This window comes from Betta splendens, chromosome 7 (assembly GCF_900634795.4).
Source record: "Betta splendens chromosome 7, fBetSpl5.4, whole genome shotgun sequence".
NCBI classification, from domain to species: domain Eukaryota; kingdom Metazoa; phylum Chordata; class Actinopteri; order Anabantiformes; family Osphronemidae; genus Betta; species Betta splendens.
This window is the reverse complement of record NC_040887.2, coordinates 7286311-7303978: the sequence shown is the minus strand read 5'-3', so window position 1 is coordinate 7303978 and position 17668 is coordinate 7286311. Positions and strand designations below refer to the sequence as shown.

The window sequence follows — 17668 nt, the reverse complement described above, 5'->3', positions numbered from 1 at the left end:
TCGTTTCCCACACTTACTGTTATTTTGAGCCAGTGAGTGTATTTGTTTTAAATTTCAGTTTATGAACATCAGCTTTTAAATGAAGTGTTGCTTGCAACAATCCTGGCGATTCATGATGTTATTCTGGTCGTAGACAACATGGCCAGTGTTGTGTGGGTGTGGGACATGCAGAAGATGAGCCTGGAGGCCGTTCTGGAGCAGACGTCGACTGTGCGCTGCGTTCAGTGGGACCCTCGACGGCCACGGCTGGCACTGTGTACAGCCAACAGCAAACTCTACCTCTGGTCCCCAGCAGGCTGCGTTTCTGTCCAGGTCCCCTCTGAAGGTATATTAACAGATGTGAGAGGCGGTGCACCCCACTGTCTTCTCATTTATGCTGCGGAACGTCTTCATATTGTTGATGATGCTGCTGCTTCAGATTTAGCGACCTGTAACAGTGTGTGAATGTTTGTCATCACGTTTTGTCATTCCCTCCTCCTGCCAGGTGGTTTCCAGGTCCTGTCATTGAATTGGCACTGCAGTGGTGACTCTTTGATCCTTCTTGGAAAGGAGCAGCTGTGTTTGTGCTACATGGACACTGATCAGGAGGATAAGTAAATACACAAGTCTGAACAATACCTGAAACCTAGTTTTGGCCTAATTGGAAACATGGTAATGAAAAGACTGATGGAAGCACTTCTCTAAATCCAGTCCACCTTGTTGGGCCGCTTTGTGTTTTATTTATTTGCTCTAAGTGTTGTTGCAGATTACTGTTGTATTTTTATGTACAGTAGATTCTCATCTCAGGCAGGTTAACAGCCTGTGTAAATAACTAAACACACTGTGGAAAAGATGTGACTGTTCTTGTAGTTTAAATATTTTGTATCGTTATTTTAGTCTATTTTGAATAAAGCTGGTTTACTAAAACCCAAATAGTATTGTTTATCAAAGCAAGCAGAAGATGGTACATTAAGTCTAATGTTCTGTCCAGGATCTTTGATCTAACAGAATAAAGAGCTGCTTTGTTTTGACAGGTTTTTCCACTGCAAACTGTGACATTGTTACATTGCAGGCAATACAGTAGTTATCCACTATGAACAATCTAAAATGCTATTGAATATCCAAACGCATCAATAAATACATCTGGACCGTGTTCATGGCCTCAAAGCATCGACTGACTGAACAGTGTCCCTTCTATTAAACGGAACCTTTGGAAGTGTGATCTCATGACTTTGTCAGCTTCTTTAAAAACAAGAGCGGAGGCCCTGGCAAGAACATGTAGGTATTTATTAATTGCCATCGTAGTTAATGTGCTACAATTCTTTAGAACAAAAATGAAAACTGGCACGTATGTAGTAATGATTTTCCTTGCACTTAAATGTCTAAAATGTTGAAAGTAATCTTCATTTTATAGAAAAATTCCATGAGTTAAATGCATCAGAACAGCTGCAGATCAATAAAGGTCTCGTGCAAACTGAACATGCAGGGAACATGCACACGTTACATACAGAAAAGAGCATCTGGACACAGCTGTTAGTTTAAATACGCCCTGGAACCTTTGGCAGCACAACGATCGCAGAGCCCAGCTTGGAAATAGAACTAGTTTACCAGATACACACAGGACGGGGCTCAAAAACTGATGCACAGCTTTCTTTGCACACGCGTCATTCTTGCTGTGGGACGATCTATCGGTGTGTTTCTGTATGTACAAACAAACAGCCTGTGGACCACAGGGTTCTGTAACATAGTGTAGCTTCTTATAGCAAGTGCTCCAAGTGGTCACTGGGCAAATAAGAGTTTAGAAGATCACAATGTGTTGTTAATTGCTTTCGCTCAAATGTGCATCTCACAGCACAGCTTAGCCCAGGGCTTCGTCCTATGGTCTAAATGAAGCAATTATATCAGCCAAAATGGCAAACTGGGAACTTCACTGCTCACCATTCTGTGGCCAATTTTACTGTCAAGAAAAAAAGCCCAAACAAAGCCTCTCCTGATTTAAAGTACTGTACTGATCCATCCCTCTGCTGAAGTCTAAGCATCACTCCTGGTGTTTTGGTTTTGCTCGAACAGGGAACTTGAGACAACCCCTCCGACTTGTGTCACAAGGGCTGATGCACATCAGCAGGCAGCTCACAGAAACCGCTTCAACAACGGACGGTCCACTCAGACGCACATCGTCCACCTAAAACAGCCTGACCTCCACCTCCGCCCTGAGACTCTGACTAAGCCTGATGTGCACCTCTGACGGCCTCCATGTGCACACGCATTACATGGTAGTGGAGCACTCACGTCATCACAGCACGGTGTAACACAGACGGATGGGTTGAAGTCAGTTGCAGTTCGGGGGGGGGGCTGTGGGTTTTAGAAGCCGATCTTGCCGCGGGTCATGGAGTAGCCCAACTTGGCCTCGTTGTTGATGAAAGACACGATGCCCACGTACGTCTCGATGAGCAGGGGTCTCTCCAGGATCAGGACGCCGTTGGCCCGGCCGGGGATGGGATGCTCCTTATGGGCTCGCTTCACCGCCTGCACCAGCTGGGTCCTGAAGTTGTCCAGCTGCACAGAGTAAAGCAGCAACAACCAGATGAACCTTCTCATCAATTACATTTGGATGTGAAAGAGGCGCAGAGGCGAGTGTAAAATAATGGATCCCATTCTGTCATTTTGCCTTGAGAATATCTGAGGACAATTATATCAAAAGCCACAACTACACTAACTGAATTTGAATGAATAACATCCACTGGTCATGTTATATAAACAATAAATAGTGGAGACATTTTAAACCAACTAGGCCATAAATAGGGAATGAGAGCTTTTTAAACCTTATTTCATGTCACACCTGGCACAGAGAGGCCACCTTCTCGTCAGCGTGGGCCATGGGGTGTTCTGTGAAGGTGGCGTACGGCATGTCTGTGGACCAGGGGTTCCAGCGGTTGATGAACGAGGCCCGAGGACGCTTGTCCCACTGGACGCGAATCCCATAGCCCTCCCTCCTGCAAAAAATAAAAAAATAAAACAAAAACAAGTGAAACAGACTAAGACTTAGTGAGTTATTTCAACTCCTTCAAATCATCTACTAAACCTTTTTTCTTATCTCTTTATAAAACTCCACCCCTACACCATCGCATTTGTAGCAAACCCTGATTCTTGGGTGGAACACAAACCGTACTTGTTTAAGGATTTGGGTGGAAACTCGAAGTCGCCCACTGAGATGGTGTCCACGGCGTTGAGCGAGATCCTGATGACCTGCTGGCACAGCAGGTTGATGAAGTCGTACTTGCACACCAGCAGAGACCTGCATCGCACAAATCACAGGTTATGCACTGGACGTGGTGAAACGTCGATCCACAAAGTCCTGTTTTTGACTCACCTATCGGTTATGAGCACGAGTCTCTCCTTCTCGTTATTCCAGTGGTCGATTCTGTGGAGGACAAAAAAATGACAAACATTACTGGAAAAAAAAACGTCCTTCCGACACATTTTCACTGACTTGCGGTTAAATAAAACACATATACTATGAACTCATGGATGAGAGCCACAGTATACAGCTAAGATTAAATGGAACCAACATAAAGTGTGTGCGTTTGCTGGGGCACGTACTCGGCCAGGAGCCACACGCTGAGCACCTCTCCATCCTCAGAAGGCAGCGCCACGGTCCGGATGTCGCTCACAGCCTGCTCGATGGTACCTGGCTGAGATCAGCATCACACGCGTCAGTCAGCAGCATCAGCGTCCCTGAACGCGCCACATCAGCCACATCAAAGCGCCTCTCGCGCAGCCACTTACTCTGAACACGAAGTAGTCCTTCACCTTCGCCTGCATCGTGGGGTTGTGCACGTGGAACGGCGTCAGCGTCTGCAGCGGGGGGCAACAGGCCACCGCGGCGCCGTGTCCGAGGCTGCGTGCGGCCTCCGGCGGCGTGAACGCCACCTCGACCCCCTCCTCGGCCTCCGCGGGGTGCAGAACCGCGGCGCCCGGACTCCCCGGGTCCACGGCGTCGTTGAGCTGGAGCATGGTTCGACGCGCGGTGTTAAATCACACGATGCCTTTTCGGGGATGCGGACTCTCCCATCGCGCACGAGAAGCTGTTCGACGGCGACGGCTCCGGGAAGTGGGGCCCTGCTTCACTTCCCTGTTCGGTTGCGTCTCCTTAAAGAGACACGGCGTTTTCCACGGAGCTGATTACAGATGCGTGTCAGGTGTTCGCGGCGAAGACGTCGGCGACGATGCGTCTCGCTCGCGTTCGTTTGTCCACTAATGAAACCGACGCCTCACAAACCCACAGGGGACGTGTTCTTTAAAAAGCACACAGGTTTTATTGCATATCAATTTCATGTATAAATTCTTCATAGCATTGGAAAGATTACATTTGGTATACATTGCTATTCTACAGAATTAACATCAGTCATATCTTTTCAATGAAATTTCTCTAAAGTACATCTTCAATAATCACAAGCATCAAAAGAACTGCAATTTCAGAATTGTTCAATATTATTCTACAATCCTTTATTGTTTTTCATTATGTCTTCTCCCACAAGTCTTGTCTATGTCTTTCAGAGCCACCTGCCCAAACATCTGTAAGGCAGCCAAGAACTTGAAGTCAAGCCTACTAACCTAACCACATGTACAATAAGTGCATCTACCAATTTATTTTTTTCTTTTCTTTTTTTTCTCATTTTTTGATTTAATACACATTTCACAAATGGACATCATTATGACCGCTAAACACGTCATGCACAGTATCTTTTTTTGTTTGTTTTCAATAAACATAACAGAGGCGATATACAACTCAGATTCAAACAAAACAAGCACCATCCATTTAAACCCATATTTTTTCATTGATTTTTTTTTTCTTCAGACAAATGCACCATTGTCATTCTTTAAAATACTATACAGATAAAAAGGAACAATATGTATATTTTTACTTTCTCCTGTAACAGTGGGGGGAAAACAGCAACCACGTTCTGCTCTGCTGAAACATACTTCAGCACCATCTGCCAGAATACTTTCTGAAGTTGGCAAAATGGAATACTTCAATGCCTTCGATTCATTTGCTCTAAACAGCGCGTACTCATTACAGTAGTCCATGACATGAATTACTACATATAGTCAACCTAAAACTCAGCGAACCGAGTTTTTACATTTTGTAACCACAAGTTGGAAAATAATGTGTTTTTCATGAATGAAATCTCATTCAGTAGAATTATAAAAAAAGACTTCTGTCTTTAGTAAAATGAGATAATGCAGCAGTCCTAGCGTCACACTATAACCTGCTGCCTCCAAGAAAAATTACAGTGCTTCCGTTTCAGATTCTTCTTCCGTCTCCGTTTCGAGCGTGAGCTGCTCATCAACCGAGAGTCTGAAAATGTAACTGTGACATACGTTCTACAGAATTAAGCCTGATTAACTTATGGCTTGGACCCAATGGTTTAAGTGCTCGTTTGAAAATACAGCATCAGCTCGAGTTGTGAAAGTCCCAGTATGCAAAGAGGACCAAGGCAACAATGATCAACAATGCTCACCTCCCGCCCCCTGCAGCTATCTACAGTTATCTACAGTAAATGACTCATGCCCTCCGTGGCACAGCTACCTTGTAGATCGAGCGCATGGAATGAGTTTTCAGATCTTAGAAGAATGGGAAATACTGCTTAATTAAACTCATCAAGTCTTTTTCCCATCCAGAATCAACTAGACATTTACACGTGTTGGAAGGACTGACCAGCAGAAATATGACGTCCACTTTAATACTATCTGTTACTTAACGTACTCTTTTTTTGGTTTCATTAGTCCTTGCCTCTCTTCTTGCATGGGCGGCCATTCTGGCGCTCCAGTGCAGCAAAAACCAGATGTTCATGCAGATGTGACTGTATGTTTAAGACTTTTGGACCATGTAGTATAGAATATCAAATTTTGAAAAGTACTTGTTGGATAAACAAATTCTATTAAATCAAAAGCAGATATTTAAAAAAAGGAGCTTCGCGACAGAAAGAAGACAAAGTGGTGTGACAATGTAATGCCCATTTCTGACATTCATAGTGAAAGTTGTTGAAGGTTGCCCCCAGCCCCAATACTAACCAACTGAAGAAAGACACATTCAGCTTAATGGGTAAAATAAACAAACTGAAATAAAAACAAAAACAAGCCAAATAGGGTTGAAAACTTACTACAGCTACTTTACTATAAATAAAAAGTGTTAATTTCATGGGTTCTTTCTATTTTGGCACCAAAACGCATCAAAACCAGGGATTTGGAACCTCCCGCGCGTTCTGGCAGGCGCTCATTCCTTCAGCAACAAGGGAGATCAAATGACGTCTCTTCATTTTCACTCCTCCAGTCATGACAAAACAACCAAAAATAAATACATACACACGCGTCTGAAATCAAAAATACGTAAGAGCGTAATAGGAGAGAACGGTATGACAGCGAACGCAAGCCCCTCGGAAATGAAATGATTGTCAGAGAACAAAACCGTTTTCTATGGGTTATTTGGCACATACCACTTCAGCTATGAACATCTAGGTTATTTTGTACATGACAGTATCATACAATTTTGGTCCTTCTCTAAAATAATTATATTAACATTTTAGCACTGTGGTGCCTACAAAGAAACAATACTGTGGTATCTAGAAGAAAGTAAAGAACCTAAATGAAACAACAAAACATAAACAAGCAGAGAAAGACGTTTCTCGTGTTTTGATTAATGATTCAAACGTAATTTCAGCATGATCAGGTTGGGTAACCAATTACAATGGCTGGTGTCCCAGAGAGCTCATCAAATCACCAGGTGCTGTGCACATTTGGACATTGAACGTTGTCCATGTGATCATTCAAAAATCAACAGTATACTGGAACCGTCAAGTCCTCAAGTAACATTTAATGTGGTGCTGTCGTTGATTCTGCAGTCAGTAAATGAGTCGCGCGCCACTGATGTGGGGGAAACCTGGAGACAATAGTGCACGTGCCCACTATGTTCCCGGTGAGACAAACAGCACCACCTTGTGGACATGCAGTGCTAATGCAGTGCTGACGCTGCAGTGCTTGAAGTAGGTGGTGCACACAGACTTTAGAGACATACTAGTCATTAAGTGTCTTCACGAGAGCCCCGTGCAGGACCTCGGTGGTGCTGGACTGAGCCTTGTGGACTTTCTGGGGAGGATCAGAGGTTCGGTGCTGTTGAGAAGCATTCATCATGTCCTTCACATCAACAGGAGCTTAGCAGTGCTTTCTTTTTGACAGAGTCTTGCGAGACCCCCTCACCTAGAGACAATCGCATCCTCTCCACACACACACACACACACACACACACACACACACACACACACACACACACACACACACACACACACACACACACACACACACACTATCTTGAATATATGTGACACTGATATCTTCTCCTCCTGCGTCTTCATGTCCACTGAGTGTCTTGTTTCTATCCGTTTGTGATACTGCTGTTCCTCCCGTTCTCCCACCCTCTCTCTACTCCTCGTCTAGATGTGGTTGAGCGGGTGAAAGCTGCTGGTCTCAGACGGGCCGCCTCCCATGCTCAGCCAAGCGTCCAGAGAGTTCTGGGAGGGCACGTGCAAAGGGTTGTTCTCCGAGAGAGACAGCATCATTGCATAAGCCTGCATGACAGAACAGGTGACTTAACAGGAGAGAACCGTTCACTATGACATCACACTTATTCTGTGAGAGGTTCAGGACTGTAGGGAGTTTTTTTTGCAGCTTTGGATGTTTTGATAAACTGTATCATTCGATTTTAAAAGAATCACAGAACAACATGTTAAAAAGTTGGGTAGGAGGAAAAGACAAAAGAAGGCAGAAAGCAGCAAGCAGTGCTGTTTAGCTAGTTTCACAGATTACGTTAAAAAGTGACTCCATCTCATCCCTTAATCACGTCTTTCCCTGCGTTAGTGCACATCCAGAAGCTGGACACATACCTGGGTTTTAGCCTGCCTGTACAATGTCTCTTTCAAAGCCTCCGACTCTAGCGAAGTGTTAAATATGTCTTTAACATCAAAGGGCTGCTCATCACTGGCGGCCTTACGTAAACCGTCCAGGCTCTTGGGAAAGCTGGACAGACCCTCCAGGTCCAAGAGAGAGCCTTCCTCCTCTATACACCTACACACCGAGGGATGGGTGGACAGCAGAAATAGGGCGGCGTGGACAGGTGGGTGGGCGGACGGATGCGTAGGTGGGCAGACGAAAGGCAACGATGTGGGATGGAGGTAGATCATGAGTTAATGACACAGTAGGAAGGTGAAAGAGGACACGAGGAGAAGAGACGTTCGATTAATAAAGACGCAGGAGCAGCGTGTGAGCGGTTGTGGGCCTAAAATCAGCTGGGACCTGTCAGTTTGTACAGTATAACCTGTCGTTGAGCACTGGCCTCAGCGCAGGTTTTTGACTCTTCTGCGCAGTAATACCTGCGAGTGTGTTCATAGCTCATGGCTAACGGCGCCGCCTCCTCCTCCTCCTCGTCCTCTTCATACACTCCTGTTGTTACAGGAGAGGGCGACTCCGGCGCCTCATCGTGCGACTTCTCTGTCAGGCTGCCTTCCTCCTCCTCCTCATCGTCGCCCTCCGCTTCCTCCTCCTCCTCCTCCAGCCCCCGGAGTCCGAGCTTGGAGTTGGACAGGCTGTGGCTGGGCGGGCGCTCCTCCTCAGCCGGGTCGGATCTGCAGCGGGTTCAAAGGTCAGAGCAGAGAGGAGGCGTTAGTGAACTGTATCAAACTGCGACTCTTTGACTTGTGTGGCGCTGGATGTTCCTCATGGAGAAAAATACAATGACAAAAGGGAACTAATATATGCACAGAGGCTCTAACTCAACATTTACATGCCTTCTTCCAGGTTTATGTCCAGTCTGGGTGGCTGTTACCACCTAAGATCATGACTCATCATGAGAAGAAACATAAATAATCTGTTGACGGCGTGCACAGTCGACTCCAGTGGACACACAAACAACATGGGTGTTGACAGAGCGCCCCGAGCGCTTTTCAAACGGCCCTCGCATGATTAATTGGTCAGCTTCTCGGAGGCAGAGCGGGAGATGGGGCCGGCTTCAGCACCGTAATGGCCGAGCATAAGACAATGGCTGATCTGCAAACAGGCTATCAGCACGGCGCCATTATGACCTGCCATCTGCACATTATCCAGCCGGCCACTCAACTCCCCCTTCCATCACCCGCCGACCACGATGTCATGGCTCATGATATCATTTCCTCTGGGACAGCAAATTTACCTCCTTCATTTTTTGCCACACAGTGGACATTTATCAACCCGGACAGGACTACCTCTGGGAAGGGGCGCGCGGGGACAGGATTGGGTCACATACACAGTGGGTGGGTAAATACGAGTAGGGGAAATTTGGGGGGAACAAAAGTTCTCCTCTTTCAATCTAGATTAAATATCACCATAATCAAATTGCAGAGGTGGTTGGCGGCGAAGAAAGCCCATGCCTGCTTATAGGAAAAGAAGCGTAGCTCTGACATAGGGGGCCCTGGGTTCTGTCATTTAGTCTAAACACGTCAGTGGGGTGTTTGTGTTAGTGGGGCGGGGGTGTGGGTACCGCGGTGAATGGGGGAAGAGCTCCATCATCAGTGGATCTCCTAGATAAATGCCCCAGCTCGAGTCCCCTCGGGGTCCGAGTTGCCAACGAAGCCCAGGCGCAGATGAGGAACCAGAGCCGGGTTCAGCTTTATCCAAACCAGCCTTAATTATGGTCCAAAGACGACGGACGCCTCGGCCGTTCAGTCCTACGGGCTGTTCATTTACCCCTAAACTCATTGGTTTTTGCTCTGATTTGACACCTTCTACTGCAGCATGTGGGGGAAAAGAGCTACAAGGCACTTTTATTTTGTCCGGCTGTGGCGCTGAAAAAGGCTTTTAAACACAGAAACCATGTGCAGGGGCAGTTAAGAGCGATTACAGATGACTTCAGTCAGTGGGAGAATAAACAGCGGGCGTCTGGTGGGAGGGCCCAAAGCACAACACTTATACTGAATTACAGATATTAAAATGTCAGGCCAGTTTGTTGTAGATGAGACTCAGTATTGATCCCAGATGGCAGAGGGGCTAAATTGCTGAGCTTCTGCTGACCATAATGCGTCCTGACACGAGGCGGGGGGGACGACGGGGGAAGAGACGGACAGAAAGGTTCACATCAGGAACCGTGAAGAACGCGTCATTGTCCCTTTTTGCCTCCTCTCATCTTGACTGAAACCCACTGAGCTAATAACACTAACAGCAGCATTTCAGGAGCAGACAGCAGGAAGCTGACCTTTTCCTCTGCTGGCCAGAGTGGCTGTTAGCTTTATAAATAGACCCGCATTATACAAACAAGCCACAGTTACTGATAAGCCCAGTCATTTTTCAAGTATGGTGGCATTCAGCGGGTATGATTGTAGTTCTCCAAAAATACAGACGACTGATTCATTCGGGGCCACTATACTGTGGCCTTTTATCATTATCAGTGTTCAGAATGAAAAATGAAAAACATATTCTATTAAAAGCCTGAAACCTAAATCCACAAACAAAACCATTAGGTTTTTATTTTCGATTAATTGACTTGGTATGTACTTTTGAAACGGAGGAGCAGCAGATGGTGTAAAGCCTCTTCTCCCCACTAGAGGGCACTGTGCACCGGCCTGTCTGCAGCTACGGTAGCTGCAGAGGAGGAGGAGGAGGAGGAGGAGGAGGAGAAGCCGGAGCACAACTGCCGCCTTCATGCGGTCTTAGAACTTCGGATTAGATCTCGTGATAACAATGAGAATGATCAAAAATGTCTTCAAAGTGGGCTCCCCCCTGACTGCTCTTGTTTAGCTGAGATTGAGATTAGATTAGTGGAGGGGTAATAATTACAGCCTGGCATAAAGAGGAGCCAGTTGGGCTCTTGCATCACTAAAAATGACATAGAAGTCTGTTTTTTTTGTTACCTTTTATCCGTGGAGCTGGAGGCCTGGTTCATCTCACTGTTGGAAATGAAATTGCGGATTTCTGAGAAGTATGAGTCCTCCTTCTCATCTAAAAGTGCATGATTGTCTGGCTCGGAGTTTGGCGAGGAGATGGTGGTTCCAAGGTTGGAAAACATCCCAGACTGTTGGCTCACTGTCGGAGGAAAGCGTGCAGACACAAACACACGCGGCCGAAGAAGGATAATTAGTCTGACGATTCACTTCACAGATCATCAAGTCATCGCAACGCGGGCTTCATGCGCGAATCACAGCGTAAAGCTCCGAAAAGCTGAGATGGTGCCTTTTAGGGTTCAAACGCTGCGGTGCTCATTTTAACAAATATAAATTGTTTAAGGAATTTTGTGCAAAACACAAATTGGAGCAAAAGGAAAAACATATTACACTTAAGGTTTGCTCCATGTAACACTGCAGTTAACTGAAATGAAGCATTCATATGCTGATTTGTCATTTCAGATCAGATTCATAATTTAGATGTAAAATTTATTCTGTACTGGAACTAAAAATAAAAGCCGAGTGACATGAACTGCACTTATTCCCCATTGTGAGTGCAGTATCAGATGCAGCATCACGGGCCCTTCCTCTGTTGCGGTCCATCCCTCACAGAGCTGGAGCTGATGGACACGCTCGGCACCGGCAGCCCCACATTCACAGGAGATGCCCAGTTTAACCACAGCCGTCGACTGTCAGCCAGCGTGTGCTCAAACCAAACCTTCCTTTAAACCTCATATTTAGGCTGTATTTATAGGTTTAGAAAAATAATTCTCCTCCAAGCCGTTTAAACCTTTGCTTCTTACAGATTTTATAACATTGCTCTTGGATGCGTCTCAGTGGGAGCACAGCAGTTTAAGTTTAGGCCGAGGAGGATATAAACAGTGAAAACCAAGACAGTGTTTTCTGTCTGTGTTGTCCAGCTTTTAGGCCTGCATATAATAACATAACATAGCTCAGACACAACTGTGGATGTAACACCTTTAGAACCTGGGGAGGACTTCATTAGCAGCGTTGGGTTTAATAAAACGGCATATTTTACAACTGCAGCAGGAGAAAACCAAGTGTGAAGTCTCTGATTAGGTGGTTTCCTCACTTCAAACTACCCAGATAAACATTTACTGAGCTGAACTTTTTATTTCCAAACGTTTCTCTCTACATCACAGCCCCCACGCTTCTTCCCCCCTTTCGGTTTCGCGCACTGACCAGGAATGTTCTCGTGCTCGTGCTTCTTGAGATGGCGGTCGAGGTTGGTTTGCTGACCGAAGCAGCGGTTGCACAGGTGACACTTGAAGGGTTTCTCCTTGTTGTGAATGTTGCGAACGTGGCGTTGAAGATTAGATGAGATGCTGAATGAACGGTCACAGTATTTACACCTGTTGGAGGAGAGGAAGCTGTGAGTTTGTGCTGCAGTGAGCAGAGAGATGAAGGCGTATTTTAGAAGAACTGGGCCAGAGTTAAATACCTGTATGGTTGTTCCCCTGTGTGTGTCCGCAGGTGTCTGGTGAGGTTTGCCGATCGAGGAAAGATTTTCCCACAGTACCTGAAGAGGAAGTGGACGACAATTAGGCCGCGTCTCCTACACAGGCGTGTGTTTTACTGTCAACAAACGCGATCCCGTGTGTTTACGATGACACAGACGGTGGGAATCCGCTCCTCCGGCGGCGCTAACCTGCACGCGTAGCGCTCCTTGCCCTTGCGGAGGATGGCCTCGGACAGGGAAGGCGGTGGCGAGCGGAAGTTGAAGAGCGGGTGAGCGGAGTGCTGCAGTGAATTGGGAGGCGCGTCCAGTTTCAGAGCCCCGAAGCTCTCCAGCTTCTCCGTCATGTTCTCCATGGCTGACATCTGCACACAGAAGAGGAGGACAGCGAGCGTTAAGGAGGACGGAGGCTTGTTTCAGACTCATTGGAGGCCGTGTGGTGAAAAACTCCATAGATCTGTTTTTTATGGCTGCCTCAGAAAGCGACTGGGACTAGTTTATTTTTGCAGGTGTATGAATGTATGTGTGGCACAAGAAAAGAAAACAAAGTGAACACAAAGACGCAATATCAGAAATAATGGAGCAAGGGAACGAGGCAGAGAACGGAAGCTGGGAGGAAGCAGTATATCAGACGTCAGCCCTGCTTGTACTGAAGGCGAGTCGCCTCCATGACCTATAACACATTCACACGTGCTCGGTGCCACAGCTCCTCCGTGCACCTTCCCCTCCAGCCAGGGCTTTTGTTCTCGTACCTTCTCCTACTGAATTTACCGTCGCACACTGGCTAAATGAGTCCCGATCGGAGCTGCACAGTCTAGTTTGTGATACGCCCGACTGCCCCCCCCCACAGCTTGTGAACAAAGACGCTCGGTTATGTTGGAGTTTATTTGCCAAAAACAGCTTACATCCTTCCTTTTTTTAGTGAATACGGAACGGGAGAGACACAGGGACAGACACTCCGTCGCTACGTGTTTATTCGTAGTCTGAGAACGGGCGGTGGGAGAGCCGGGTAATTCCGTCATAGCACTGAATTAGAGGTAGCATTGTATTTTAAGGCAGCTGTGGGAGGATCACAGCTGAGCCACTGCGAAATGCCAGGTTTTTACACTGGAGTCAGCTTTATCCCGAGGACACTGATCAATTATGAGCAGTGAAATATGAGCAGTGCCATAAAAACAAATAGCACAGAGAACAACCTGGCACCGGATGTAAAACTGCGGGTTCATTCATGATAACTGCAGCAGTATTTTATAAACCCATGAGAAGGTGTAATGCTTACAAATGACATAAAAAACGACATGCAAGCAAATGCACTGTATGTGTGCAACATCACACAAACAAATACATGCTAATATGCACATTTATCTGTCTGGATATGCACCAAATGTGTGTGTGGTAAAGCCTGTGTTGATAGAGGACACAGATTTAAAGGTCAGATTAAACCGCTTCCCCAACAAGAGCCCCCCATTCTCCTGGACACAAACACAGGATGTCCTTGATGAACACAGCGCTATTATCTAGCCAGCCAGCCTCCGAGAGAAAAATACTTGGAGGTGGTTGAGTTATTAGCTGGCCTGTGGGCTCCCAGTACACCAAACAATGCCACTAAGATTAGCGTGGCCAAGAGAGGCGGTTTGTTACAATTCAAACACTTATTATTCTCCCCTTTATTAATCCTATCATACCTTGTAATCAAGATTTGTGGAGGCAGGGAGGGTCTGGGGACAGTCGAACAATGTGACTGATTATCAAAGGGGCTGCAATAACAGACTGTCTTCAGAAAAAGGTAGAAGTGACGGGGTACACAGGCGCCATTCAGTAAACAAAGGAAGAAATCATACAGAACCCTTGAGAAAATAACATCAGCGCTGTGGAATGGCGGTGCGCAGCGCTCCATCCAGTCAGGCCGTAGCAGCGTGGGAGGCGAGAGTGAAATATTTTCACATAATACATAGTTTGAAAATAATAGTAGATAGCATCTGGGAATAATCAGCCTCCACTCAATATGTTTGATATTCCCTCGCTGTAGCTTTTGTTCCAAGTGCATGTACCTTTTAGTGCTTTTACTTAAGAACACGCGGCCGTCCTGCTGTTGGTGCCTGCGTGCTGTGCGCCTACCTGTGGATGGAAGAGTGGCGGCGAGGGCCTCAGGAACTTTTCCTTCAGGGCTCCAACTGGGTCGAGTAGCTTCCTCTTTTCCACCCTGCTGGACCAACAACAAGGCACAGGGTTACGTACCAAGGTCAGAGTTCAGCGTCTGCTTCCGCACTAAGCACAAAATCATTCTCGATGTGCGCACATAAAGCCATCATTGTTGCCCATGTGGGATTTCTACCCGGTCTAATTGGGTCTGAAATACCTGTATATAGGGTCCATGAAGAATGCTGAGGGCTTGGCGTAGTGCAGGGGCGGCGGCTGGTGCGGCTGTGCCTGGGGCTGCTGGTGTTGGGCGATAGAGGACTGATGCAGAGTGTGGGAATGGGGGTGTGGGAACACAGACGGGGCCTCGTCCTTGACGACGGCCCCCTTCCCAACTCCATAGATGTGGTTCTTCCTGTTCTGCGGCTCTGCTGCCATGCCGTTGTGACCGTCCCGGCTCCGCCTGCCGATGCTGAGGTCCAGCGGCTGCTCCTCGCCACTGGATATCGCCAACGAGCCACTGCTGCTCCCAGTGCTGTTGTTGGTGCTTGAAGGGTGCGTTGGGGTCGGAGGGGCCATCTTGGTCTCCTTGGGCTTGGTGGTGAGATCGAACGGCGACTCTGCTGTCGGTGCAGCGGCTCCGGGGGCACCGGACACGATCTTGTGCAGCTGCTCGCGAGGTGACTTGGGTTCTGCCTTGAAGAACATGCTAGGATTGAGAGCGCCGCGGTCGGCGCTGAAGGGATAGAGGGAGTTGTGGAAGTTGGGCAGGAACTGGAAGGGAAACATGGAATGGTAGGGCAAAGGCCCCATCTTCTTCTCCTGATGAAGACCAATCAAGCCTGGGCCAAAATATTTCTCAGCAATAGAGGCGATGGCTTTGATGGAATCTGTGGTGGCCGCGTTGGCGTTGCTGGTGGTGGGCGGCAGGGCCTGCTCGTCCGGCGGTGGGAAAAAGGAATGCTGGGACGACGCAGAGGAGAGAAAGGGGCGATCGACGGCAAGGCTCCCTGAACCGGACACGGCCGACATCAGCGCGCTGCTGGCGTCCTCTAGCTGCTGCCGTTCGTGGCTCGTCGCGCCCCCGGAGGCCTTCCTTCTTTTGCTGCTCCGCTCGCGTTCGCTCTCGCCATCGCTCTCCAGGTCCGAACCGTCGCCGGAGGCAGTGCCGGTAGTGGTGTCCAAATCGGTGCCACTGGTGGTGTTCACGTCTTCGAGGTCGCTGCCGTCAGACGTGTCTGCCATCTTAGATTTGGGCTTGGCCTCTCCACTCGAAGACAAGTCCAGTTTGCTCTCCTTCTCTTTGTCCTCCGCCTGACCCAAACTGTTCGCCCCGTTACTGTTTGTGGAGCTAACAAGGGAGAGTGGAGGGGGATCTAGGGGGCTTCGAGGGAGCTTCACCTCCTGACTGCTGCTGCCCAGGGGGCTCTTTATCAGAGGACTGGCCGGCAATAACGGTGGTCGCGGGTACAGCGACGGGGGAAATATACCTGGGAAACCATGCGGGAGCGATGGGAAGCCGTGGGGCCCCGTCGAGAAGGGCAAGCCAGCGTGAGGGTGAGGCCGAGAGGGAAAGAAGTCAGTGAATCCCAGACCCGACTGGTTGAGGCCTGGGAGGTGGGGGTGATGGGACTTAGCCTTGGCCATGATGGGACTGGAGCTCATGGGGATGCCAGGGTTGAACATCCCTGCAGGGGAGCCGTAATGGTTTTTGCCCTCGCAGAAGCGGCGGTGCTTGTTTAGGGAGGAGGTAGTGCTGAACAGCTGCCCACAGTCTTTACACTTGATCTGGGTGCGGCAGTCAGCGTGCATGCGCTTGTGGCGGCAGAGGTTGGAGAACTGGGTGTAGGACTTGTGGCACACCTCGCCTGGGGGAGCAGAAAGACGCAGCCCATCAGGGCCTGGTTAAACCCATTTTAACACTGTCACTAACTCTGTATACCAACTCAATGGCAACACATATCTGATCGGACACATCTGGCAAAGTAGCTCTAGAAATGAAGGGACCGACGACGAGGTCACGCACTAAACCTGCAAATCACAGCAGCCAAATGATTCTTTACTAACAAATAATGACACACATAGACACATATAAATAATATATATGAGAAAAAACACAAGCAAATGTTTATTCATTACATTTAAACTCTTTAAAATTCAAAGTAATTCAAACAGATGGAATCTAAGTGTAAGCGACGCCCCCCCACCCAGAGCTCCTACTTACAGATAAAAGGTTTGACACTGCTGTGGATGTGCTTATGCTGCTTGAGGCCCGACGAGGTGGCAAAGGTCTTGCCACACTCGGGACATGTGTGAGCGCGTGCGCCCACGTGCTGCGAGCGGATGTGACGCTGAAGGTTGCTGGGATCCGTGAAGACCTGCGCGTTCGGAGGCGAGAAAAACGAAAGAAAAAAGCAGATAGAAACGCGATGTAGACCTCAATAAAACACGCAGGGCTCAACAGCTGTGATGTCTATGTGAGATATGTAGTCCGGCACCACAATGAATGACTAGCAAACAAGAGTGGCAGAATTTCTGAGGGAGAAGGAGCTTGTGTGTCCTGTGCACAACTTACGTGCCGGGTGTGCTGTACCTTATCACAGTTTTCACACTCGAAGCGTTTGCCGCTGTCGTGTGACATCTGGTGGCGGATGAGGTTGGACTTCCAGTTGAAGGCTTTGGGACACTGGTCGCACTTGTACTCCCTCTCCTCTGTGTGGACGATCATATGTTGGCCCAAACTTGACGAGGAGAGCGCGAGAGTTCGTCAGTGGGCTGAACACGGGCTGCACATTGACGGCGGCCGGCGTGCGGTGCGAGGCGCGTACCTGTACTCGTTGGGGAAGATCTTCTCGCAGTCCTTGCACTCGTGGACGGGCTCGTCGCTGTCCTCGCGCTCCTGCTTGAAGTCCTCCCTCAGCGCGTCGAAGATGGAGCCGGCGCTGGAGCACGAGTACTTCTGGTGCCGCCGCAGCTCCAGGGCCGAGGAGAAGAGCTCGTCACAGTCTTCACAGCGGTACATCTGCTCATCTGCACACAGGCGCACGGACGCTAGTCAGGAACAGTTCAACCCAAGGAAGGTCTATGTTCATGGAAGTTATGATTGAAT

The 17668-nt window shown here is 48.1% G+C and overlaps 3 protein-coding genes across 19 annotated transcripts in view; 1 reads left to right on the top strand and 2 right to left on the bottom strand.

The window, feature by feature from the left end:
- wrap73 (WD repeat containing, antisense to TP73) overlaps window positions 1-823 on the top strand; it is a 52705-nt gene extending 51882 nt beyond the window's left edge. For all 3 annotated transcript variants that reach the window (XM_041071497.2, XM_029156625.3, XM_029156626.3), the window contains exons 12-13: window positions 134-325; window positions 485-823. In XM_041071497.2, coding sequence (XP_040927431.1) covers window positions 134-325; window positions 485-597 — 305 coding nt within the window. In that variant the 3' untranslated portion in view covers window positions 598-823. The remainder of the gene's footprint in view (window positions 1-133; window positions 326-484) is intronic.
- A 424-nt stretch (window positions 824-1247) lies between these two features.
- On the bottom strand, window positions 1248-4155 carry tprg1l (tumor protein p63 regulated 1-like). The gene is made up of 6 exons (XM_029156627.3): window positions 3766-4155; window positions 3580-3671; window positions 3350-3400; window positions 3149-3274; window positions 2819-2972; window positions 1248-2535 (listed from the first exon to the last, which is right to left on the bottom strand). Exons 1-6 carry the CDS (start codon window positions 3991-3993, stop codon window positions 2341-2343), a joined length of 846 nt encoding a protein of 281 aa, XP_029012460.1. The 5' UTR covers window positions 3994-4155; the 3' UTR covers window positions 1248-2340.
- A 117-nt stretch (window positions 4156-4272) lies between these two features.
- Window positions 4273-17668, bottom strand: part of prdm16 (PR domain containing 16) — a 196494-nt gene continuing 183098 nt past the window's right edge. For 9 of the 15 annotated variants that reach the window (XM_055510210.1, XM_055510212.1, XM_055510211.1 and 6 more), the window contains 12 exons: window positions 17388-17589; window positions 17135-17300; window positions 16784-16937; window positions 14780-16460; window positions 14539-14626; window positions 12613-12785; window positions 12406-12483; window positions 12147-12316; window positions 10914-11085; window positions 8406-8657; window positions 7920-8100; window positions 4273-7604 (listed from right to left, as the gene is read on the bottom strand). In XM_055510210.1, coding sequence (XP_055366185.1) covers window positions 7470-7604; window positions 7920-8100; window positions 8406-8657; window positions 10914-11085; window positions 12147-12316; window positions 12406-12483; window positions 12613-12785; window positions 14539-14626; window positions 14780-16460; window positions 16784-16937; window positions 17135-17300; window positions 17388-17589 — 3452 coding nt within the window. In that variant the 3' untranslated portion in view covers window positions 4273-7469. The remainder of the gene's footprint in view (window positions 7605-7919; window positions 8101-8405; window positions 8658-10913; window positions 11086-12146; window positions 12317-12405; window positions 12484-12612; window positions 12786-14538; window positions 14627-14779; window positions 16461-16783; window positions 16938-17134; window positions 17301-17387; window positions 17590-17668) is intronic. The other 6 variants (XM_055510207.1, XM_029156608.3, XM_055510208.1 and 3 more) reach the window with 6 other exon arrangements.